General features: G+C 42.3%; 1 protein-coding gene across 1 annotated transcript in view; it reads right to left on the reverse strand.

Annotated features, from left to right (window-relative positions):
- Positions 1-5,630: 5,630 nt before the first annotated feature.
- Positions 5,631-26,610, reverse strand: part of ONECUT1 (one cut homeobox 1) — a gene marked incomplete at both ends in the record, with an annotated part of 34,450 nt that continues 13,470 nt past the window's right edge. The window contains one exon of the mRNA XM_084240987.1: positions 5,631-5,923. Coding sequence (XP_084097113.1) covers positions 5,631-5,923 — 293 coding nt within the window. The remainder of the gene's footprint in view (positions 5,924-26,610) is intronic.

Below are 26,610 nucleotides of genomic sequence, written 5' to 3' on the forward strand. Positions count from 1 at the left end.
GGTAGTTTTGGTCAGGAAACTCCAATAAATGGACATGGAGAACATATAACTCTCAGGCATTTTCCTTAAGTTGGATTGATAATTGGGGCCAAGCTATTAAGCAGTGCTTCTTTCAGGGGTTGGCCTAACAGGTCGGGGCCTGGTCAGTTGCCCCTCAGGGTTGACTGACAGGAAAGGTCTGAAGCTAAAGTATCTCCTCTCAGCTCAGCCAAGGAACTGCATCTTCATGTCCTGCCCCTGCCTAGAAGCAGTTCAGAAACTTGGTGAAATTAAGATTTCCAAATTCAAGTTAGCTTGTCTCTTTCTAGTTTTTACACTCTTTACTTCTCATACCCGTGAGAATGGTTTGGGGGGGAAAAAAAAGTAGCGATGTATCTCACAAATGCCGGTGCTCTGAAACATTAAATGAGTCTTAATTCTTTGGAATTTCAGGTCTAACCTGCAAAGAAATATTTCCTAAAGAAAAAAAAGAATTAATAAATTAATGGAAGAACATGAATAATGCCTTCTTTCTAAGTGACAGAAAGGACTACCTTGAAACACTCATTTTGGCATGTACAAATTTTTTGAGGGGGGAACCTGGCAGTGTTCACAACACACATCGAAGTGCCTGCTAAGAAAAAGCTAAGGATACACCCTGCAGTTAAGAGAAGCTCTTGTCTCCAGCTTATCTTAGCATCAAGAACAGAAAGATTGTAACAGAAAGCTTTGGCCGTTTTGATTCTACTATATACATTTTAAAAACTACACAGTCATAAATTAAAGCAGTGATTAAATAAGCTCATATAAAATGTAGTTAAATTAAAAAAATCACAGCACATTAGAGAAAAATAGGAACCAGTTTCACAAAAAAGAGATTATATATATATATATATATTTTTTTTTTTTTTTACCCTGTGGAAACAAATTTACTACAAAACACAAAAACTTCAAAAGTAACCATCAAAATGAAAATCATTTCTTATTCCATTCTTGCATTTTTTACACAACCCTTAACCCACCTGGGGGAACATTTCCAGAAATTAAGTCTTCCTTGAGCAACAGAGCAGTTCTGTCAAGAAAATAAACCCCAAACCAAAGTAGGGGGTGGGGTGGAGGGGGACATCCCAAACATACAAACTACAAAATAAATAAGAATTATAAAGTTTCTTTTAAAAGTAACCTTAACAATTATCAAACTAGTAAGTTCTGCCTTATCACATAGACTCTCTATACAACATAACCCTAAAACTTTATTACTATGAGGTATTTGGAGGAATTGGTAAAAGTGATGCACGGCCTGCCTGATGAAGGGACTCGGTGAACTGGGGGAACCTGGAGAGGGAACCAGGAGGAGGAGCTTTGGTTTATCAGCAAGAAATTGGGGGGAAAAAGTCATCCTTTGGTATCAAAGAAAGTTTCATTGCATGGTTGCACGGAAAAAGCACCACGGTGAATAATTATTCCTTTTTTTTTTTTTCATTAGTGGCCTTTCTAAGAGGCTGAGGTATTCAAAGAGTATAAGGTGAGAGAGGTCAACAGCGGTTTAACACTTTGGTTCAAGCAAGGCACTCATCCTAGGAGTTTACAAAGTTTGCAACATGTTTGCCTAGAGATTTACAAGTAGAACTAGCAGTTATAAGAGTAGTATTTCCTAATGTTGTTGTTGTTGTTCGTATCATTATTATTAAGAATGAAGACAAGTTTACACACTGAGTGAAGAGTGAGGAGGGAAGAAGAGGTGGGAGAAGGAAGGGGTGAGTTCCCTCTGCAGACCAAGGCCGTGCATGAAAATATCTTTGGTATTCTTTGGTATCATCAATGTGATTAAAATCACCAATGGAGATCGAGTGAGGTAGCATCTTTGGTTCACACTATAAATAGTAGATCTTTACACTTTTTTTTTACACGTGGAAGTAGCTATTTTCTTACCTTCTGCTGCTTTGTCCATACTATTTAGGAAATAGTTACCAAATGTACTGTAAAGCTAACCACACCACAATAATAACCCAGAAGGCCAATCGCATCTCAAAAGAGCTTCTGGGGTTTGAATGCACCCTAAACAACTAGATAGGAAAGGGAGAAGTGCTTTCTCTTTGTTTGCTAAATGCATAGTTTTCATCCTTTATGTACAAAGAAGGGAGGACCTTTTTTAGGGAAAATGCCTTTACAGCTCCTGTGAAATTGTCCTAGGACTCTTTGGTATAGCAAAGTTTGCATTTAACCTGCGAAGATGGGTCATTCACCTGGGGTAGCAATGGGAATGGCATGAGTCCAAAAGTAGCATCGTGCTTTATTTTTTTTTTCTGGAAAGTTATTTAATTAGTTTCCTTGGGCAGAGTGAGTGACATGCTCAGTTAGAACTTCTGGATCTCCCCATACATGTTCTTTGGTCTTGGGGTCATTCCAGCTGCAACCAGGGACTAGGATATTCAGTTTCTTATATCCAGAGTTCTTTTACCTGAACATTTACTGAAGTCTGGGCTTTTGGAGTGCCGAGATGTTACAGCTCCCACTCTCGCTCTTGGCCCCCTTTCAAGGGAAGCTCTGGTCATGAGAGCACCTGAATGATTTATGGCCAACAGAGTCTAACATTCCAAAGAATAAGATACCTTTCTAGGGGAATTTTGCTAAAAGATTGAGAAATGATGGGTGAACAAATAGCATGTGATCTGCTCCACTGAATGTGGTAGGTTAAGAAGACTGAGCCATAAATCAATGCTACACTAAATAGGAATGGAAGCATTTTTTTTCTCTGTGTGCCAATTCAGAAGCAATAAAGATTATCATACATGATGTAATAAGGATATTGCTTGTGAGAGGTTGAGTTTATCCATTATGATGTCTAAAAAGCAAAGGTTGTATGCTTAAACAGTCAAGTAAAAATTGCTCTGCAGGCTCTGATTTGTGCATTTGTTTATGAGAAAATATATCTCTAGGCCCTGAAATTGCATAATGGGTGCAAATTCAATGCTGGTATGAAAATTATCTTTGGTGTTAGCAAATAGGATCACTGGTTGTCTTTCAGAAAATATGGTGGGAACAGTAAATAGGTAATAATATTCTTTGAGGCCATGTCTACACATTACCAAAATAATGGGTCGAAAATATAAAATGCATTGGATTACCTTGAGGAGTAATACAGTAAAAGCAAAGCAAAATATATGGTTGTTGAAATTCAACATTTGTCTTTCCTGGGGTATTGACTTAGGTAAGATTGTGTGTAGATATAGCTTGAATTTCCCTGCATTTATAACTCTCATGTTTTAAATATATAAGGCTTTTCTCCCTCCTAAACTATAAGTACTGTCCTCATGGTCCCTTCCATTCCTGGAGAGAAAAAGTGAATCAGGTTTTTTTCCTTTTTGCGTCACTGACAAGGTTACATATTTTTACCAAATTCCAAGGGTGACCATTTAAATGGCCTCTTTAATAGTTGAACTATAATTGTGCCATATTTTGAAGGGAAATTGTAAGTTGGAATTTGGGATGAGATAAAAAATTACTAAAACAAAATGTGTCAAGGCAAATGCAATATTTGATCAAAGGACAAGTAGGTGTTTGATTTCCTTTTCTCATTCAGCCTGAAGGAGACACAGATGGCGCACTGGCCTAACTTCCTCTCTCCAGGTGCCTGTCTTTTCTAAACCTAGATAAAATACTGACATTTGATGTTAAAGAGTTAGGTTTTGTGTCGAGATGGTTTAGTATTTTAATGAGTCTCAATAAACAACTTATTGTTGAGATAAAATTTAATTTTATATTTCTATTTAGGTGTGGTAATTAACCAATAATTTACCTAACAGTACAAAAGGCATCCACTTATATGAGTTACAATTCAGCTGAATTCAGAGAGAGAATTTTTCTGGAAATCAAGTGATTCACTTGGGTACTACTGTTGATAGCATAATTGCATAATTTAGCCTTGATTTCAACAGCCCTAATTGATTTGGAAAAACAAAATTTAAATTTTTGTGTTTGGAAGCTCAGGTCTAGTTTCTTTACCTGTCTGTCCCCATTAGAGAGAGGAATCTGTGTTATAAAAGTTGCAGCTTAATGCAGTAGCAAGAAAGAATATAGTCTGCTTTGGAGAATATGCTTTAGTGAAATAAACAGCTTAATGCCTATATAACCCAAAGTTTGTCTTCCATTAGAATTATGATTTTTTTTTCTATGTAGTTCCATCAATTCCACCATTTCTCAGATGCATCTGCTGTTTCTATGGATATTCATGCCATAAAACTTCTCAGATTGGTAATAAAATCAGCTTCATTACATTTTTAGTATGCTTACAGATACTGGGTAGTTCATATTAATATTAACGTCATTCTGCCTACTTTATTTGTGCCTGTACAGATTTTTAAAAAGGTATTCAGTGTCAAATGCATCAAGCAAATTTAAGTCAAATTAACCTCAGCATGGAGTCCTTTACTTAGTGGTCTTTCGCTAAAAAACATTACTTTGAGCAAATTTTCCAATTTAGTTACCTGCCTTGATTAATTTAGTTTCTAGTTTACAAATGGGGTCCTACTTCAGAAGCATACCCAGATTTTCTTAGCACTGAACAGATTATGGGATCACGACTATGTGTCTACTTAAGTGACATTTATGGATCCCAAAAGGGAGTGTGCCATCTGGATGTACATGTACTACACTGACCTTTCTGTTATGATACTAATTGCTTCCCTGAAGCTACATTCTTTCTTGCCAGTTCTGAAAACTAATATTTCAAATGCTTCAAGAGTCATAAATAATAGTCATGATTCCATGTGGCATGTGTGTTACAGCTAGATCAGTTCATATGTATAACTTTACATAGTATCTTGTGTAAAAATAGCTTTGGTTATTAAAATCATTGCAATAAAATACCTGCACTATAATATTGTGTTCTTTGGTACCTAGGTGATTTTTTTTTTTTAATGAATGGACTCTTGTTTCGTTTCTTAAAAAATATCTGAACATTCCTTAACAAACAAAGAGAATGCACTGGTTTAGGTGTCATTCAAATTTTCTTTGCTGGGTTTGAATCTGCATTTAGGTTGCGGGCCTGGCAGGTTCAAACGCTAGGCTAGACGAGCGAGATCATACTCCTAATCCAATGAACTCAGACAACCCCACACTATGTTGGTTGCACTCTTAGGGCACAACCCTTCCTGAAGACCAGCCCTGCCCAAGTCCCTAACCACTGGTGGTGGTGTGTGTGTGTGCATGTTTCTGTGCGTGCGCGTGTGTGTACACACACACACACACACACACACGCACCCACACACAGTACTGAGACACTGTACACCTTCTCGGTGCAGTGGAACAGACGAGAAAGTCCAAGTTTAAAGATGTCCACTCAAATCACTATGCTTCAAACCAGTAAACAGCCAAGCACAGCGAGAATGATCATGGATTGATGGTGTGAGATCCAGTGGTGTTTTCCCACTCATAAATTTTCTTGCCAAGTTGTCGCCCCGCTGAAGTGTGTGTCTCCGAACAAAGTCAGAATGCAGGTGAGCTAAGTCTTTGGTTTCTTTGGACTATAAATAACACTTTTTTTTTTCTTCAAATATTTCTAAGTATAAACCTGCTATCTTGAGGTCCTGGTCTTTAAAAATTTTTTATTTAAAGCTTTTCCACCGAGGTTTTAGTTCGTGGTTATTCCTTCATGCTTTGGTACAAGTGCTTGATGAAGAAGATGAGTTGCCTGAATTGGAGCTGCCCTCGTCCTGCCATTTGTCCAGACTCCTCCTCCTCGCATTCATGAAGAAGTTGCTGACGGTGCTCAGCTCCAACCCCAGCTGCTGGGAGATGGTGATTTGCAATTCTTTGGATGGACGCTTATTTTCCTTGAATATTGCATGGAGAGTTCGACGCTGGACATCTGTGAACACCAACCTGGGCTTTTTGGGGGTGTTGCCTCTATCCTTCCCATGTTCTTGCTCTTTCCTTTTGCACGCTGCAAAGAAGCACAGAGGATGTTAGAACAAACTACCTGGGAGAATCAGGAGAAAAGCAGAGTCAAGAAAATTTGTGAGCCATTCCTCACTTGCTCTTGGAGTCCTCTTCCCTTACTTCCCCCATCTCCCACTGAGAAGGCCTGCTTTCTCTCTGTTGACTTCTGATTTTGGCACTGTGGTGGGCTGGGAGGGAAGTGTAACAAAAGGAGGGAGAATTAGGAAGAGGTGGAGTTCCGTGACATCTGGGTGTGGGTCCTGGCTTTGACATGCATTTTGTCATCTGCAGAATGTAGAGTTAGGGCTAAACAAGCTCATTGCTTGAATTTTTATATTACCATCTGCAAAAAAGGATATAAAAATACCTATCTTGCCTGGTTGTGCTAAGGAGATATGAAATAATATATGTAGAAGTTTGTGTTAATTGAAGTGCTTTACAAATGCAAAGTCTTATCAGCTGGAAGTGGTTGTGACCCTCAAAGGCTCTGTAATCCACTGCTGGTAGAATACCAGGAGCCTAACTGAGAGTCTAGCAATGAAATAAAAAGGAATTGCATCTGCTCCCCTTCCGATCTTGTTTTATAGGAAACTGGCCATTAAGACAACTCTGCATGGAGTGTGCTACCGTGCCCATCACACCATCTTCCACTGATGCGTTAGTGGAACCGGGACTTGTAGAAGTTTGAAAATGCTTCCTCACCATCAGGGCTACACCCGCCATGTCAGTCATGTTCACCTTTGGGGTCTCTCTCTGTGCCTCCTTCTTTAGTCTTCATCAATGCCTTGCTCTTGGAGTCCTCTTCTTCCCTTTCTCCATCTCCCACTGCAAAGGCCCATTCCCTGCTCCTGCCTTTTGCTGCTGTATCATAAAGCTGTTTCCTGGTTATTAGAGCTATTCAGGAGCATCACCTGAATAAAGAGCTCAGGATCCCAGAACTTGGGGGTCAGTGTTTCCAAATCTCAGATGTTGTACTCTTTCTGGCTTAGTGTGGCTCACTGGCTTCCACCTTGCCGATAGGCCACAAAGGGCTGCAGAGCTAATAACACTTTCTCTGCATCCCCATCTCTACCATCAATCAATCCTACAGCCATCCCCAAATAACCACAGATGGAGTAAAAACAGTACTCTGCCTATGCCAGTGCAACTTTGAGGCAGTGTTCCTAGGCCCTGACACCAATCAGATTGCTGCCCCATGTCCTCCCATGTAGGTGTTCTGGAGCAGCCGTTGCTGTCCTCCCATCTGCCTGGCTACATTTTGACATGAGTGCCAATCACAGTGATTGGCAGATGGGCTGCCTACCTGGTGGAGGAGGGTCTACTGTTTTTTTTCTAGCTCCTGAAAACCTCCGGTTGGCTGCCTGCCTCTTGTGTTCTGCTCTCTCTCCTGCCTTGTCATATTCAGATTCTTGATTCCTTGCTAGATGGTTCACCAGCTCTGTCTTGATGCAGCCTTTGGTTCCCAGGTAGCCCTTTCTGCTTCCCTGCTCGATCCTGTACTCCAGAGTTCCCCCAAGATCTTCTGTGCTCATTAGGATAAATTAGCTCAGCAGTCAGATCAACTTAAAAAAAAACAGGTGAAAGCTGAAGACACCTCCGGTCTTCGGAGTCCAATCTAGGGGTTCTCCAAATATATGTACAATATTTTGAATATATACTCCCTGACATGATTTATTTATCAGATATGTACATGGGTTACTATAATATTGCACTATGGACATTTTAAAGTATACATAAAATATAAAAAAATTTTAAGGGTAAAATAATAATAAATACACAGAGAAATTTTCTTCTACATAAGCCTCCACTTGTCCAGGTCCTAGAGTGCATTTACCCCACTCAAGGGGCCATTCAGGCCATCAATGAATATGAGGGGAGACTTAAACCATTAAAGGCAGCTATGTAGGCAGTTGGTCTTACGGTACCTTTCATAACATAGCCTGTAGGTGGCTGGTTCACCCCTAGCCCATCATGAAAGGCAGTGTCCACATAATGGGGCACATCTGTTGACTGTCCAGTTCCCTCAGATCTTTGAGCTTTATATACTGAAACAGCTGAGCTACCCAAACTCAATCCCTTTCCCCAGGGACCTATAGCCCTCACTGTACAACTAGGTGAAATTCCTGGAAAAGACCTGACTAGCCTGCAGTCAACTATAGGCAGCTTGAGTCAGCCCATATAGGCACAGCTTTATACAACACTGATGCATGGGGCTAATGGATTCATTTCTTCACATTCGAAAATGAACATGCAGGCTTTGCTCTTAAAATTTTATTGTTATTCTTTTTTAATTGAGGTCACACTGGTTTACAACACTGCATATGATTCAGAGGGAGGGGATCACATCTCTTCAGAAGTCTGTCCCCATACCACACCCACACAGGCTTTGCTCTTGAGGAACTCTGATTAGTGCTCACTAATTGCAAGTATAAAAAAGAGTAGACAGAATATTGGCTGTGCTTGATGATATTGAGATAGGCTCAGAGAGGAGGGGGTGCTCACATTGGGCCCTGAGGGGTAAATAAGAGCTTGCTACTGAGAGTAGGAAACCCTATTCTCAACAGGGGAATAGTGCTGGTGAAGAATTGGGAAGTGTTATTACACTGGTATTAGAGGTACAAAAGTGAAGACAAGGAGGAAAGCTACAGACAGAGTTCTTTACAGGTAGACAGAGATCAGATTTGAATTATCCTGTAGATAAGGAGGACTGAGAGGTTTTGACAAAGGGTGTGATGTCATTAATTCTGGGTTTAGAAAAACTCCTTAAAGTGGAATTGCTGGATCATATGGAAGCTCTATCTTTAGTAGGTCAAGAAATCTCCACACAGCTCTCCATAGTGGTTGGACCAGTTTGCACTCCCACCAGCAGTGCAGGAGAGTTCCTTTTTCTCCACATCCTCACCAACATTTGTTGTTGCTAGTTTTTTTAATATGCGCCATTCTCACTGGTGTAAGATGGTATCTCATTGTAGTTTTTTTTTTTTTAAAGATTTATTTATTTATGTATTTATTTATTTATACAAGCACTGGGTACAGTCAGAAGCGCGGGAGGGTGAGAGAATTCACCAGAGTCAGAGCAGGGAGCAGAACAGGCAGAAGGACTGAAGTACACTGCTGAGGGGAGCAGCGGGCGGCAGGAGAGGTCTGCACACCATGTGGGACCCTGCTCCGGTGGCCGGGGAGCAGCCGGGGATCGAACCGGCGCTGCAGAGGCTTCGGGCAGCTTCGCAACCCAGCACTCAACCGCTGCGCCACCGGGGAGGCCCTCTCATTGTAGTTTTGATTTGCATTTCCCTGATTGCAAGTGATGTTGAACATATTTACCCAAATGACACAGAAACATTAATTCCAAAGGGCACCTGCATCCCTATGTTTATAGCAGCACTCTTTACAATAGCTAAGCTTTGGAAACAACCCCCAAAAAAGATGACTGGATCAAGAAGATGTGGTACATATACACAATGGAATATTACTCAGCAATCAAAAAAGATAAACACATGCAGTTTGCAGCAACATGGATGGAGCTGGAAGGGATCATGCTCAGTGAAATAAGCCAGAAAGAAAAAGAAAAATACCAGATGGTCTCACTCATAGCAGGAATTTAGAAAACCTAAATAAGGGACCAGGAAAAAGACTAATCAATACAAAGTAAAAGTCAAAATCAACAAGCAACTATAAACCAGAGACAAACCACGGGGTGGGGGGAGGGAAGGGGGGAGAAAGGTCTAGGGTCAAAATAAGAGGGGGTGCAATTGTATGGGGACTATAACCAAAATGAAAATGCACACATTGTGCAAAAATGAAAAAAGATGTAAGAATTATATAAAATAAAATATTAAAAAAAACACAACAGAAGAGAAGAAAAGAAAAGAAAAGCTCCTTGGGTTGTGTTGTGGACTGGAAAGCACCAAGATTTGGGACAGGATGCTGTGGTTAATGTGAACCCCTCAGGATAAGGCACTCATTCCTTCAGCTGCTGCTGTGGCTGAAGGCACTCAGCTGAGGCCTGTTTTGGGAACTGCCCTTGGCCAAAAGTTATGCTACCCTGGAAAATGGGGTGGGGAGGCTGCCCCTATCCAGTGGGGGTTGAGGGGATTACGGAATGGGGGTGTGGAGGATGGAGGTTGTGCATCCAGTTGGGACAACTCTGAAGGTTCCTCCAGTGCCAGAGTACCCAAGGGAATGGGTGAGGCTATGCTTGCAACTACACCAAAATTCAGCTTCTTTATCCTCCTGATCTTATTTCCTCCACTCCCCCTACTAGAGATTATTTTCCATAGCATTCTCTGATAACCTTCTAGCAAGCAAGTCTCAGAAACTCCAGTTTCTGTTTCTCAGAATGTCTGACCTGAGATAGAAGTCAATTAGAAATCTACTGTAATTAGGACCCCATTTTGGACAAAGGCAGTGGAAGATGAAGAGGAAGCAAATTCAAGAGCTCCTTGAAGGTAGAATCAAGAGGATTTCATGACATGGTGGCTGGGAGGGTGGAGTTCAAATATCTCTCAGGTTTCTGGGTATGAAACCTAGCGAATGCAGATGGACAGAAGAGTTTTATGAGGATAGTAATCACTTCCATGGGGGGACAAACTGCATTTGAAGAGCTTATAGGACATTCTGTTAGAGATCGCCAGTAGATGGCTGTCCAGCACATAGCAGGATATATGAGGTGGGGAGCTTAGGAGAGCGCTCTGGGCTAGAAATAAAGAGTAGGAATTCACTCCAGACCTACATGGTAAATTACATTACACAGAAGACTTGAAAAGTGAATAACTGGTATAGGGTGCAGGATTAGCTTACTTGTCTCTCAAAAAGGCAAAGTCAAGGGAAATCACAGAGATATCCATTTTGTGTCTAACCAGGATGGATGTTTGACTGACTTCAATTTCAGTATCTGATAGTACTGAGTGGGCAGAAGTGCCCCCAAGCTAGTATTTTCTAAATGGCCTCAGGCAAATGATAAGATCTCCAACAGGGGTTCCTTGAAAGTCTAGTTTGCAGAATAGTAAGTCTGAAGAAGAAGAAACCAAGAAAAATATCCCATTTACAACTGTATTCCCCCAAAATTTAATACCTGGGAATAAACCTAACAAAGGAGGTAAAAGACCTATACAAAGAAAATCACAAAACATTGTTAAAAGAAAATAGAAGAAAACACAAAGAAATGGAAAGACATTCCCTGCTCATGGATTGAAAGAATTAACATTATCAAATAGCCATCCTATCAAAAGCAATTTACAGATTCAATGAACTTCCGGTCCAACCACTGTGGAAAGCTGTGTGGAGATTTCTGGACCTACTAAACATAGAGCTTCCATATGACCCAGCAATTCCACTCCTAGGTATTTACCCAAAGGACACAGAAACATCAATTCCAAAGAACACCTGCACCCCTATGTTTATAGCAGCACTGTTTACAATAGCTAAGCTTTGGAAACAACCCAAATGCCCAAAAATAGATGTCTGGATCAAGAAGATGTGGTACATATATACCATGGAATATTACTCAGCATTCAAAAAAGATAAACACATGCAATTTGCTGCAACATGGATGGCGCTGGAAGGGATCATGCTCAGCGAAATAAGCCAAAAAGAAAAAGAAAAATACCGGATGGTCTCACTCATAGCAGGAATCTAGAAAACTTAAATAAGGGACCAGGAAAATGAATAACTATAAGAAAGTGAAAATCAAAATCAACAAAAAACTATGAACCAGAGACACTTTTAGGGGGGCGGGGGCGGGAGGGGAGGGATTGGGGTCAGAATGGGGGGCTGCAATTGTATGGGGAATATAACAATAAAATTTATAAAAAAATAAATAAATAAATAAATAAAAAAAATAAAAGATACTACTCAAAAAATAAAAAAAAAAATAAAAAAAAAATAAAAAAAATAAAAATAAAAATCTCAAATGGCATTCTTCAGAGAAATAGAACAAATGTTGTTGAAATTCATATGGAATCACAAAAAACCTTGAATAGCCAAAGCTTTCCTGACTAAAAAGAGGAAGAATGGAAGTTTTACACACACAGACTTCAAAACATATTACAAAGCCATAATAATAATATAAAAAAGCATGGTACTGGAACAAAAACAAAACAAACAAAAGATGAAACTTGCAGGCAAGTTTCGGAATTGAATTGAAAACCCACAAATAGAGGCACACATATATGGCCAACTAACCTATGGCAAAGGACATGCACTGGAACAAGGACAGTCTCTTCAGTAAATGCTGCTGGGAAAACTGTACTGTTATGTGCAAAAGAAGGAAATTAGATTACTACCTTCCACCATACACAAAAACCAACCCAAAATGCATAAAAGACTTGATTGTAAGACCTAAAACTATAAAATATATAGAAGAAAACATAGGCAAAACACTCCATGACATATATTTCAGAAACATCTTTGAGGACTCATCCCCAGAAGCAAAGAAAATGAAGGACAGGATAATCAGCTGGGAATACATCAAATTAAAAAGCTTCTGTACAGCAAAAGAGACAATAACCAAAAGGAAGAGACACCCTACAGATTGGGAGAAAATACTTGCACAACATACAAATCATAAGGGACTGATATCAAAGATCTACAAAGAGCTTACATGACTCAGCAAAAACAAACAACCCAGTCAAAAAATGGGCAGAAGAACCAAAAAGACACTTCTCCAAATAAGAAATGCAAAAGGCCAACAGGCATATGAAAAATGCTCAACATCACTTATAATTAGGGAAATGCAAATCAAAATCACAGTGAGATATCACCTCACACCAGTGAGAATGACATATATTAAAAAACTGGCAGCAACAAATGGTGGTGAGATTATGGAGAAAAAAGAACACTTTTACACTACTGGTGGGAATGCAAACTGGTCCAACCACTATGAAAAGCTGTGCAGAGAACCCTCAAATTACTAAAAATGGAGCTATCATATGACCCAGCAATTCCACTCCTAGGAATCTACCCAAAGAAGACAAAAACATTAATTCAAAAGGAAATCTGCACCCCTATGCTTACTATAGCATTATTTACAATAAAAAAGATACAGAAACAACCTAAATGCCCCAAAACAGATGACTGCATCAAGAAGATGCGATATATATATATACACAATGGAATATTATCCAGCAATCAAAAAAGACTGCTCATGGCAGTCTCAGCAACATGGATGGAGCTGGAAGGGATTATGGTCATTGAAATAAGTCAGAAGGAAAAAGAAAAATTTTGGATGATTTCACTTATAGGAGGACTATAGGAAAACTGAACAAAGGGTCAAAACAAAACAAAACAAAAACCAAAACACCTTGCGGGCAAAACTATAGATCTGAGGCATACATCAGGGGAGGAGAGAGTAGGGTCAAAACAGGGAAGGGAAGAGCACAAGGGACTAAGGTGATAGTTCTCAACTGATATTGTGGTGGGAGATTTATAGGAGAGAAATCAAATATTGTACAAAAATCAATAATGATGTAAGAAAATAAAAAGATTTAATGAAAATATATAATAAAATGAGGTAATATAAAGAACATAAAAAACAAAAGCAATAAAAATTTAAAAAATGTATGGTTTGCAGATCAAGTAAATGAATAAACTTCCTATATGTAGCCATCTCCTCAAAATTTATGACATGTGCTATCACATATGTTTCCCAAATAAACAAACTTCAGAACCCTTTTTGGTGAGGACTGTCTGTTAATGTCTCATACAATACTGATGTTGGGGAAACAGTTTGGAAAGTGTCTGCCCCAAGGTCTCAAGCATGGCAGATGTCAGAAAGTCAGAGTCAGGGTATAAGATTCCCCTGGAGTTGGGAGCCTAGCTGACTTGTGTGTCCACAGGGCACGCTGGCAGAGTGCCTGGCTATCAGGGGCACTGGGTACCTGTGTGGGTACCGGAGGGAGGGGTCTGTGACTAAGTGCCTGTGGCTGTATCTGGAGAAGACTCTGGCAGAAGTTGGAGTTGCTCAATAAGAAAGTAGAGACATTAGTAGAATGGAGAGGGCACTAAAGCTTATAGTGTGTCATTGGGTGACTTCAACAAGGAGGCTAGGAGGAGTGACCACAGAGGTAAAATCATACTGATAAAAGCTGGGATGGTAGAATTACAGTTGTGAGACCTGCTAAGAGAATATGAATGAGGACGATGCTTTGGAATTTCCACAGATTATCCTGTAGGGCAGAGATTCCCTACTAAAAGAAAGAAAACTGCCAAATGGAGGTTGTGACTGGTCACACAACCGTGCAAGGTAGAGAGAAAATGAGGGAGTAGGCATGGGGACTGACAAGAGGTAGTGCTGTTTGTGGAACAGCAATGCATGTGTTTTATGTGAAAGTGTACTTTTTGTGTGGGTGTACAGCTCCCAGTAAAAATAGAGAAGTATTTCTCACAGAAATGGATTACAGGAAGAGGATTCATGTGGTTCCTGAAAGCCAGTATGGAAGAAGGACAAGACCTGTCATGAGTCAATTCTATGAAGGTGGGCATGCAGATCTCTTTCCAGGATGCAGTGGCAAAGCGTGGTGGGGGTTGTCCCAGGCAGGCAACTTAGATCTTCTCCAAGGCTGCAGTCATTGCAGCAAGTACCACGTGGGAGGTAGAAGTGAGTGTGGAAGATGATAAGGGGTAGAACATGACTCAATAAAAGACAAGAGTAAAAGACATTAATAAAAGACAAGAATATTAAAGAACAAAAGACCAGGGGCCTCCCTGGTGGCACAAGGGGTTAAGTGTCAGCACTATGAAGCAATCCTGCAGCTAATGCAGCATGAGTTCCGTCCCCAGCCAGGGAAGTGACCCACATGGTGCAGCAGACCATTCCTGTCTCGCCTGCTGCTCCCCTTAGCAGTATATTTCATTCGGTCTGCCTGTTCTGCTCCCCACTTTGTCTCTGGTGAATCCTCTCACCCCCCACATCTCTGGCTTGTACCTCAATTCTTATATGCATAAATAATTTTTTTTAAAAAAGAACATACTTTATAAAATATGGTATAAAGTAACACCCTAGAATAAGCTGTCAATCAAGCATTTGAGTATCAACTTTATCCATTTTCCTGATTTAATGACACAGAGGATTTTACAACATCTGAAGTACTGATGGAGCTATGCAAAAGTCTGCCAAGAATTTGTCAGGGAATAGGCAGGCACAGGCATAATGGCCTGGGAGACATCTCATAAAGGTAGATGAATTTATAATGCAACTTCATAGATAAGCCTAGGCTCTGATAACAGAAGCTCAAGAGCTAGCTCTGTGGCCACGGGTAACTTTTTGGCAAGTATGTCACCTTCTTTGAGCCTTAGTTTACCCAGTTGCAAAAGCGAGAACAATGGCTTTCTCCCCTTTTGGCACTGTAGTAGCATCAAGCAAGATAATAATGCAAGTTGAAGTGATTGTTAGAACCATAAATCCTTAAGGAGCGTTCTAAATGTTTGCAAATTGATTTTCTGATCCTTTCCTCACTGTATTTGCATAACAGGCTTGAATCTTTGCTCTGCATGTAATCTGTGTCAAGGAATGCACTGCTGCGGGGCCTCTCCAGGTTTTCAAAGCCTATTACTCCCTCAGTTAAAACATTTCCAAGGTAACCTCTCTTTGTCTTTTGGAATGCAGTGCCACTATGCCAATTTCCTTATTCTCTCTCCCCCAATCTTTCTTTACAGCTCCTCAAAGAGTAGATAATGGTGAGAGTAGATACTGGCTGTGCGGGCATCTCAGTCAGTCCTGCAAATAATCCCGATCCATGTTCATCTGAATGAAGGTGATAAAACATAAACTCACATGCCTCACAGTTGTTAAACTTTAGGGATTAAATCAATAACAATAACTACAATAACTACTACCACAGACCCTGCGAACACTTTAAGCATTTGCCCTCCTAGATCTCTGAGTCATTAAACAATCGATACTTTAATGCTTATTAAATTTCTACTTATTCATTAAAATCACAGGAAAATGTCTTTAACATGCTTCCTTCTTGGCATATTTGTCCCAGAGTTGGCTGCTCCACCAAGACCGACTTGTGGACCAGAACAGGCTGTCTTCTTGGGGCCAGTGTGCATTTCAACCTGCACGTACTGGAAGTGAGCTGAGGGTCCAGGGGAAATATGTGTTCTCTATATTCCTGGCCGATGAGGGAGGAAGGTTATGCAGAAAAAATTGCCCTGGCTGTCAGAAGTTTCAGGCTTTGCTTCTGGCTCTGTTGTTAGTTAATTAGTTGAATGATGGTTTTAAATCCCTTAACCATGCTGCGTTCAGGTTCCTTCACTGTGTGGTGAAGGGACTGGACTAACCTTACAGAACCTTCTAGGTACAGCACCTGCACTTGCTGCGTGTGAATAGCTTTCACCATCACTCCAGGGGGAAGCAGCGGGCGGGATACACCTTGTCTAGGGCTATTGCTTTCTTTCTTTTTTTCTTTTAAAGATTTATTTATACAAGCACTAGGTACAGTCAGAAGCACGGGAGGGTGAGAGAATTCACCAGAGCCAGAGCGGGGAGCAGAATAGACAGACTGAACACTGCTGAGGGGAACACTGCTGAGGGGAGCAGCGGGCGGCAGGAGAGGTCTGCGTGCCGTGTGGGACCATTGCGGGTGGCCAGGGATCGAACCAGCGCTGCAGAGGCTGTGGGCAGCTTTGCAGCCCAGCACTCAACCCCTGCGCCACCTGGGAGGCCCTAGGGCTATTGCTTTCTGTGTAATAAAAGGTATCCAGAGAAGCATGAAGGTTGAATTGTTTACTCCAGGGCAACCCCTCCACAGCAGGGCAACCCCTCCAGCCACCATCTCCTGCTCACACTTGCAGGAGAAGGCCATAGGGGCAGAGCACCTTCGGGTGAAGTCGGAAAGGGAACAAGATGTGACTTTAGTAAGGGATATTATCAGGTCTTGAAGGTTAGAAGACTGGACCTTATAAAAGGAATTATTCTTGGGTATAATTTTAAAGGACTTTTAGAACATTCTAACTGATCTTAGTTATACTAAGGATGAATAAGGAGAAGTATTTTTTGAGGGCGTGGTGGATGCACATATAGACAAGTGAAAACCAGGGATGGGCACACTTTAGGGACTATGGTATCAGATGGAGCCAAAAGAATGATAAACGCTGTCTGTGTCTGTCACTTTAGAGGCATTATTTTAATTCTGGCAACAGCTCTGTGAGGTATCACCTTGATCACACTGAAGGAAATGTAGAAATTGCACCTGGGAGAGGATAGTTCTAATCTGAAAATCTGAGGGAAGACCCTAGAAAGGCAGGGTAAGAGGACCAAGGGCCCCTTGGGAGAAACCAGGCCAGGGAATTTCAAATCAAATTATTTGGGAGTCAGAATCCAATGGACTGAGGAAGAAGACTTTATACCTACAGCTGCCCCATTCATACGTGGCTTATACCCTGTGAGTTCTTACACTATGGCCAAGTATTTTCTTCCTCCAAACAACTGCCTGAACATAGCAGTCCTAATATTGCAGAGGAGGTGGGCCAGAGAGAAGCACAGGGGAAGACTGAGCTATTGAGGGCATCGTGAAACTGTCTTTGCCACCTGAAGGCAGTGTGGCATTTCAAAGAGGCCTGCTGAGAGTCTGTCTTAACCCTCAAGGCAAATTCCCGTACAACGTACTGGGTCAAGCACCCTTGAGCAGATGAGCCTGTGATGTCTCAGGTCACACTGTGGAGATCCAGCCTGGGGTCCAAGGAGGAAGGTCCAGATAGCAGCTAAGGCTCTAGCTTCTTTGCTGCTCCAGTGTCTCCAAGAACATGTGGGTTGCAGTGTAAAGGTAAAAGCACACCCTGAAATTTGACCCAGTTCCTGATGGGTTTGACAGGGATATCCTAACATACTCTGCTTAGGAGAGCTCCGGGCTTCTGGAGTAGGGAAGAAAGGATGAAAAAGCAGTAGGGCCAGAACTGGTAAATCCACAGGCACAGAAAGTAGGCTGTTGGTTATTATGGCTGAGTGGTGTGGAGGGGGTGGTAGTGACTGCTAATGGGTATAACTGTTCTAAAAATTGATGGGAGTGATTGTAGTAAAGACCATTGAATTATTTAGTATTAATGAATTGTATGGTATGTAAATTATGTCTCAATAAAAGTATTTAGGAACGCAGTAGCTGAGCAGGCATGTAAGGAGCCTTTACCAGCCACTGAGAGGGAACTTCCTCTGGACTAAGGCAGGACAAGAGGGGGTCGGCTGTTCATGTCTCCTGGCCCCCAAAGATCCTCACTTGGCTGCCAAAGTTGTTTCTCAAAATAAACTCTACAAAACAATACATGTGGAGAAACAAGCATGGAAATCAAATCTTTCAGTAAACAAGACAGGGGTCGGGAGAGGTGGAGCGGGGAACTTAGAAGTGAGTGTGGCAGGCCATTTCACAGGCCAGCACCCACAGGAAGAGCAGGGCCAGCGGGCTGGCAGCCACAGCTTCAGGATTAGAGCTCAGACTCCAGGAGGCCCTGTCATAATGCCTTCTGCTTTGCCCGGAGTTATCTTGACACTATATATATATATATATATTTATAAGCTAGGCCCCTGGTCATTTTGGGAATAAGAGAACTGTGAAGTGGCAAATTGAGAAGGTACAGCACTATGTAAAATTTGCAGTGACTCCAGTGAATCTAACTACAGAGGGCATGGGCAGCCTTTGCACGAGAAGCGAGGGCTTACATAGATCATCTGGAAACTGTGAGGCCCAGCAGAGGGAGGCAGAGTCAATTCAACATGCTGAACACAAGCTACCTTTGTGTCTGTGAATTTGTGAGGAGCCAGAGCAACCATGGAAGCTTCTGGACATGAACATGAGAGGCCTAATAAAAAAAGGAAAGAGCAGACATTCCTAGTCAGGAATGATCACTGTCACTCAGCCCTGCATCTGCTTTATGGTGCTTCCAACACTTCCAACAATGTCAGAGAGGCTAGGTGACTTGCCTATGGTCAGCAGGCACTCCTCCAACTCTACCATGCCCTGGAGGCAGATGTCAGCATGCTGGATACAGCACATTAGGAAAACTTTCCTGGGGATTGATAAAACAGAGCCAGAAGCAGGTGGTGAAGGGGAGCCCAGGGAACCCACAGCCCAGGTGAGCAGAACAGGAGCATTTCTTTGGTGTCAGGTATGGTGGAAAGGGCTGCAGTTGACCCATCCAGGAGAGTGGGCCACAAGGTAGCTGAGATGGGGTGAGTCTGGGAAGCAGAAGGGACAGTACACCCATGTTGGTCTGAAAGAGGGGCTGGAGTGAGTCCAGTTTCAGTGGGGATGAAAGGGAGCATGGGATAGTGGTCTCTGTGTGGATAACAGCTTTTATTTTTTTTAAAGATTTATTTATTTACGCATACAAGAACTGGGCTACAGGCCAGAGGTGTGTGGGGGGTGAGAGGATTCACCAGAGACAGATTGGGGAACAGAACAGGCAGACTGACTGAAATACACTGCTGAGGGGAGCAGTGGGTGAGACAGGAGAGGTCTGCTGTGCCATGTGGGTAGCTCCCTGCCCAGGTATCGAACTCATGCTGCAGTGGCTGCAGACAGTTTCACAGTGCTGTGATTAACCCCTTGCACCACCAGGGAGGCCCAGATAACAGCTTTGATAAGATGCTAGAGGAAACTGAGCTGACCCACATGGAAAAGAAAATGTAGGATAGTTGGGCCTCAGCTGAATACAGGAGAGGTCTGCTTCATCAAATCCTGGATAGAAAAGCCACCCAAACCTCTCATTGCTCCACCTTGTTTGTTTTATTAACAGAGCTATCAAGGACAGAGACCCACCTTTCCATGCACCTGCTGCCTGGAGTCCTCATGGAATAAGTATATAAGGTATTTCCATCAGCCTCTCTTCTCTAGGAAAACCTCCCGAGCTCAGCCCAGGGAGCTGGAGCTACTGGACTTTGTGATCTAAGGAGGGCTGAGGCTGCCTGGCCTGGATCAGCTGAAATGTGTAGCTGCTACCCCTGTGTTTGACGCTACACATGTAACTTCAACAACTACCACTGGTAGATGCTATTATCTTTCACTCCAAATGGAGGCTCAGAGGTGAGACTACCCTAAGTCGTTCCAACAGTAAATGTTAGAGGTGAAATTTGAGCAGGAGTGTGTGTGTGTGTGTACCTCCTAATTCCTTAGGCACAGTTGGGGAGAAATCATAGAATTATACCATGACCTCTAGTTTTGTTGTTCTCCCCACAAATTTTGTCTTCTTTCTTATGTTCTATTTTCTCTCTGGCACAGGTTGAACCTGAGATGGGAAGATGAGCTGGGAACCCTCATTGGATGAATACATTTTTAATCCCCTTTGATACTTGCACAGTTTCCTCAGCAAAGCCTCAAGCTTTTTGATACTGACAGAAAAAGACACCCATTGACTGACTCTCCCTCTGTGGAGCTGACTCTGCAGCTTGCAAGGGGATAGAGGAGAAATTGCTGCCTTGCAACAGTCCGCCTGGTCCATAACAAAAGGTAATAGGGCTTTTTTTCCCTAAAAGGTTGGCTAGGGAATTCTGATATTTAAATTCCTAAACTTTTTAACATGTTTGTCCATTGGGGTCTTATTCCATTGGTATTCTTCATCTTAAAGAGTCCCTCAATAGTTTGGATTTCAGTAATTGATAATATATGACACTGATGCCCCAGTTATGCTGTTGATTCCACAAAAACAGTTAAGACAAATGGCAGACATGATGTTCATCATGCATTGTTTTCTCAGATAAAGCCTGTAGTGAATTGTCCTAATTTACAGATCCATTTCTTTAATTAATAGTCGTACTTCAACTATGTAATATTCACAGCAATTGACAGTTATGAAATGGAATTCTTCTCAAATAACCTAGAGTTTTACTTCTCATTATAAGTCATCAGACATTTTCCAGCATTAATTTCAAATTAGTGGTTTGCTTTGTTTGCATTTCTCCACAGCCATCTAGGAAATGAAATGATAAATGCTATTCTCCTGGTGACATGTACCATACAACTAAGTCTCACAAGGGGATCTCAAAAGCTCAAGAGGAAAGCCATTGATGGCTGCTTCACCATGATATTCAAGGACCTTGACAATCTGACTCCAACCACCTTTCTCATCTCGCCCACTGCCCACCCACTGCCCCTCACTCCTGCCACACTGCTCAGCAGTCAGTCCTAAACACATTATGAATTTTCGTGCCTTCACACCTTTGCTCAAGCTGTTCCCTCACCTAGAACATTTTTCTTTCTCTTTTTCCCCACCATACAAAAAGTTCTCCATGTAATCAAGACCAAGTTCAAGCATCTCATTTCCTGCTAGGCCTTCTCAATCCACTTCTCATCCAGGGAGAACTCCAGAGAGCTCCCTGGATAAGTAGTTCTTTACCACCCATCTTTCTCACTAGTCCATGAGTTGCACAGGCACTGCAGGTTACTTCTTTAGCAAGTTCAGCTTCCTAGATGGGTAAGTTGGACATGGCTAGAGAAACAGAAAATGGAGACTCCCAAGACATGAGTCTTTATCTTCAAAGAGTTGTACACAAAATAAAAACACATGCGATCTCCTTAATTCTTGTACTAGATAATTATTTTGAAGTAGGTTAGGAGACTGTGCGCGATATTCCTGAATTGTCGCTGAGAAGTCAGTGAAAGGCAGACTGAGCCCCTGATGAAGGAATATATTGCCACCTCTCCTATGATTGATTTAGAAGGTGATTCAGGGTCAGCAGCTAGGACGCTGAAGTAACAGAGCAGAAGAGCAGAAAGTACAGATGGCCTGAATTTGGGACAGGGCCGGAAATGAGCTGGAATTGGGACAACCCAGATGAGGTGCTCAGGGTACACTGAGTGCCAGAGGGGACTGTCTGTATCTCTGTCTGTATCTGTCCTTGCTAAGTCTGGATGCTGATTGGTCCACGTGTGCCTCGATCAAATACTGAGTCAATAAGGATCTGATTTGTGGATAATGTCGGCGAACATCCATACAATGTTTGTGCAATGGAAACCATAACAATGACTGAGATGATCTCAGGGGACTAGTCAGAGAAATTCAAAATCAAGAATGGAGGGCTCAGAATTTATAAATTAATCCTCCCTGGCTGCCTGATTCATCACTATTATGAATGACCCAGTAATTCATGTGTCCTACCCAAACCAGGAAGTTCATGACCAATTGATTGCTTTAGAGGAAGCAAGGGTCACTGATATCCCTCACCCTGGGCAGGCAACAGTACCTAAACAGCAACTTGGAAAAAACCTGCTAAAATGCAAGACCACCCCTGGTTCATCTTTGTATCTGGGTTCAGAATCCATTTTGGAGCTGGCAAGACAACTGGCTTTGGTATGATTTACATACCTTGGATGATGCAAAGAAACATGAACCCAAACATAGACTTGTAAGATATGGCCTGTATGAGAAGAAAAAGTCCTCAAGAAAACAGTGAAAGGAACCCAGGAACAGAATGAATAAAGTCAGGGGGCTGCACAGGCCAATGCTGATGCTGGCAAAAAGTGAGCTGCAGATTGGACAAAAGGAGTCAAGACTACAGTGACTTTATCTGTATCTGTGGTGAGTTTGTTGAATTTTATGTCTGGCTATTAGGAAAAAAAAGAATTTATAAATAAAGTGAAACAAAATACTAATTTGTTATTTTTCCTTCTGCAAAAAAGTCATTGAACTTTTTGAGAAATATCTATGACTACTGGTGTCCAGGGTCCATGGGTGAGGTGGTCATTCCTTCTTGTGAGCGTCAGAGCTGGCTCTGAATTCTGCACTGGGGGAGGCTGGAAGACCCTCGGAGGCCCTTAGCCTGGGATATAAGTTGGAATCAATGGAGAAACTTTAGAATCACTGGTTTCTGGGACCCATTTCTACATATCCTGATTTATACATTCTAGCGATGGACTGGATAGGGGATTTCTGAAAGCTCTCCAGGTAATTCTAACACATAGCCACTGTTGAGATCCACTTCTCTAATTCAGTGCTTCTCAAACTCAAATGTGAAAATTTCAGCCATTTAGATATTTTGTTAAGATGAAGATTTGGATTCAACAGCTATGGGTAGTACCTGGGATTCTGTGCATCTGACAAGTTCCCTGGTGATGCCCAGCAGCTGGCCCAGGACCATACCCTGGGAAGCCAGGTCTAGAGTCCAGGGCAAAACTCTGTGATTTGGGCCAAATAAATCAACATCACCAGGGAGCATGAAGTGGGGGCTTGTTCAAAATACTGTTCCTTCCTGGATTCAATTCTCAGAGAGTGAGACTCACAAATATACATTTAAACACTCTTCTCAGGTAATTAGATGCCAAATAATAAAGTTGGATGGTCACTTGTCAGTATTTCAAAACTTGTCAAGATCAAAAGAATCACCCACATGCTTGTGAAAAATACACACTCACTGAATCAGAATTTTAGAAGAAGCCTGGAAATCTGTATTTTTTAGAAGGTGATCCCTCTAACTGCAGGTCTAGAAAAGCCTGCTTGGTGGGCTCTTTCAGTGCGGCTGAAATCCTCCTCCACCTCTCCACAGGGAGAGACCATTTTCAAATATCCAGAAGGGTGGTCACCCTGTGCTACTCCTTTTGTTTCACTGCACTGGGTAGCACCTTTTGGGGCATGAAAATAAATTTCTAGGAAAGCAATTGTTGATCAAAGAGCAAAAAAAGGAAGCAGGAGACATCCAACTGTTTCCCCTAGAAAGTTATTGTCTGGGAAATGGAAGAGACCCTTGGTTATTTTAAAAGGGAGATGTACACACACATACACACACACACGCATACATATACTCACATGCATGAAAAGCCATAGGTTCTCTCTTAGGTTGCCTCTTGGAAAGGAACTGGGTAATTAGGATAGGGATAGGATGGGAAGAAAACTTGGTTTTCTCTACATACCTTTTATGCTATTTTGAAAAATGATGTGGGCCTCCCTGGTGGCGCAGGGGTTAAAGACAGTGCTACTAAGCTATCACAGCCATTGCAGCCCGAGTTCCATCCCTGGCCAGGGAGCAACCCACATGGTGCAGACCTCTCCTACCTCGCCCATTGCTCCCCTCAGCAATATGTTTCAGTAAATCTGCTCCCCACTCTCTCTGGTGAATCCTCTCACCACCTGTACCTCTGGCTTACACCCCAGTTCTTGTATGCATAAATAAATCTTTTAAAAAAATGATGTGCACACACTACATACTAAAAACCAAACATTTATTAATTAAAAACAATCTTTTCATAAATTCAGGGCTCATGGAATAAGCATGAAAATAACTAGATTGGAGAAAATTTTGCTTTCTTATAAGAATATTTTTGACTTGGGAATGTTTAGTTCCCGTCCCAAAGGTACTAAAACCAAGCCTTGCCAACACTTGTCTGACCTGAGTTTCTATCTCCTTTCCTGCTGTCTCCACTTATAGACAGAAGGCTTCTGATCTATGGTTACTAAGGATTGCTTTTGTTTCTCTACCAGCAGGAATGAGCTAACCCTTTACAAGGGTCCTTCATGGTGCTTTGTGTGCCCAGTAGCAGACAGCTGGTTGGAATGAGTGCACATCACTGATCACCAACAGCTATGACGTGAACACCACACCCACATCATGGGAACCACATTCTTTACCTCATTAGTATCATGTAAACACAATGTTGCCCCGTTAAGTGACACTTTCCAGAGTTGCAGAGACAACCTCTCAAGTCTGCATAGCCTTTTGTAAGAATCAGAATCAGAGAGCCTATCTCTCTTAAGAATAAAGCTGAGGGGCCTCCCCTGGTGGCGCAGCGGTTGAGCGCCGGGCTGCGAAGCTGTCCACATGGAAGCTGCCCACAGCCTCTGCGGTGCCAGTTCGATCCCCAGCTGCCGGTGAGGGTCCCACATGGAGTGCAGACCACTCCTGCCGCCCGCTGCTCCCCTCAGCAGTGTACTTCGGTCCTTCTGCCTGTTCTGTTCCCTGCTCTGACTCTGGTGAATTCGCTCACCCTCCCGCGCTTCTGACTGTACCCAGTGCTTGTATAAATAAATAAATAAATCTTCAAAAAAAAAAAAAAAAACAACAACAAAGAAACATCTTTAAAGACTCATCACCTAAAGCAGTGATAGTGAAGGCAAAGATAAACACCTGAGATTACATCAAACTGGAAAAAAAAAAAAAAAGAATAAAGCTGAGGGGGCCTCCCTGGCAGTGAAAGGGGTTAAGTCTCAGCAGTTTGAAGTTACTGATAGCCACTGCAGCATGAGTTCAATCCCTGGCCAGGGAGCTACCCACATGGCACAGCAGACCTCTCCTGTCTCGCCCGCTGCTCCCCTCAGCAGTGCATTTCAGTAGATCCTCCTGTTCTGCTTCCCACTCTGTCTCTGGTGAATCCTCTCACCCCCAATCCCCACCCCCGTACCTCTGGCCTACACCCCAGCTCTTGTATGCATAAATAAATAAAATAAACTTTTAGGAAAAAAAGAATAGGGGCCTCCCCGGTGGTGCAGCGGTTGAGCGCTGGGTTGCGAAGCTGCCCGCAGCCTCTGCAGCGCCGGTTCGATCCCTGGCTGCTCCCCGGCCACCGGAGGGGGGTCCCACATGGTGCGCAGACCTCTCCTGCCACCCGCTGCTCCCCTCAGCTGTGTACTTTGGTCCTTCTGCCTGCTCTGCTCCCTGCTCTGGCTCTGGTGAATTCTCTCACCCTCCCGCGCTTCTGACTGTACCCAGTGCTTGTATAAATAAACAAATAAATAAATAAATAAATCTTTAAAAAAAAAGAATAAAGCTGAGAATGTGGGCTATTACATGATGAAATATTACAGCTTTATATCCATATAACTTGAGGAATAAGTGTGCATGCAAGCGCCCAGCTGTGCAAGCAGAGCCATGGGGACCCGATCCATTTTTGCTCTTCACAATGTCTTCTTCATTTAGAAATCTCTCATATTCTGCCACCTGTTTTCTCACCTCTGTTGACAAAGACATACAATCAGACCTCAAAATCTACTATCACTTCTCCTGGCTAGTCCCCGGCTATTGCTCCTTCTGCAATCTCCTACTCAATCTGGTTTTTAAAAGCACAGATCTGACAGCCTCCCTCCATGGGCAACACAATGTCTTTCACCTTCTGCTCTCATAGCCCAGGCCCTCGGCCTGGCAGACATACGAGGTCCTTTCAAACATCCTTTGGGTCTTCCTTCTAATTTCCTTTCCTGCTCCCACCAAACTCATCTCTACCTAGATCATAGCATGCATCAGAGACACTGCAAATACATATGTACCTGCACACTTCCTCCTCTGAACTCCCCAGGAGGTGACACATGGCTACTCCCTTGATACCCAGCAGTGGGGCCAGTGATGGGCACAGGGGAGGTGCCCAATCAGTGTTTTGGCAGGTGGAGGACAATGGAGATTTTGCAGGATGTGATATCATCCTTGACGATACTTCTCAGACCTCAGTGTGCACACAATCTCCTGGGGGAATCTTCTCAAGCTGCACATGCAAGCTCTGTATGGGCAGAGAACCTGAGAATCTGCATTTCCAACAAGAACCCAGACAAGGCCACTGCTGCTCTTCTGGAGAAGGCACTTTGAGTAGTAGAGAGCTACAGATTCCTAATAATTTCTCAGATGGAAGAGCATGTGGAAACAATTATTCCTATAGGAATCTTGAATTTTTGGCTTTGATCTTGAAATAGATAAAAAGAAATGAAATATTATAATATTCATATATATAAAGTCATGGAACTACATGTTATTACGGAAAAAGAGTAAAATAAATAAATAAG

This window comes from Talpa europaea, assembly GCF_964194135.1.
Source record: "Talpa europaea genome assembly, chromosome: 8".
Classification (NCBI taxonomy): domain Eukaryota; kingdom Metazoa; phylum Chordata; class Mammalia; order Eulipotyphla; family Talpidae; genus Talpa; species Talpa europaea.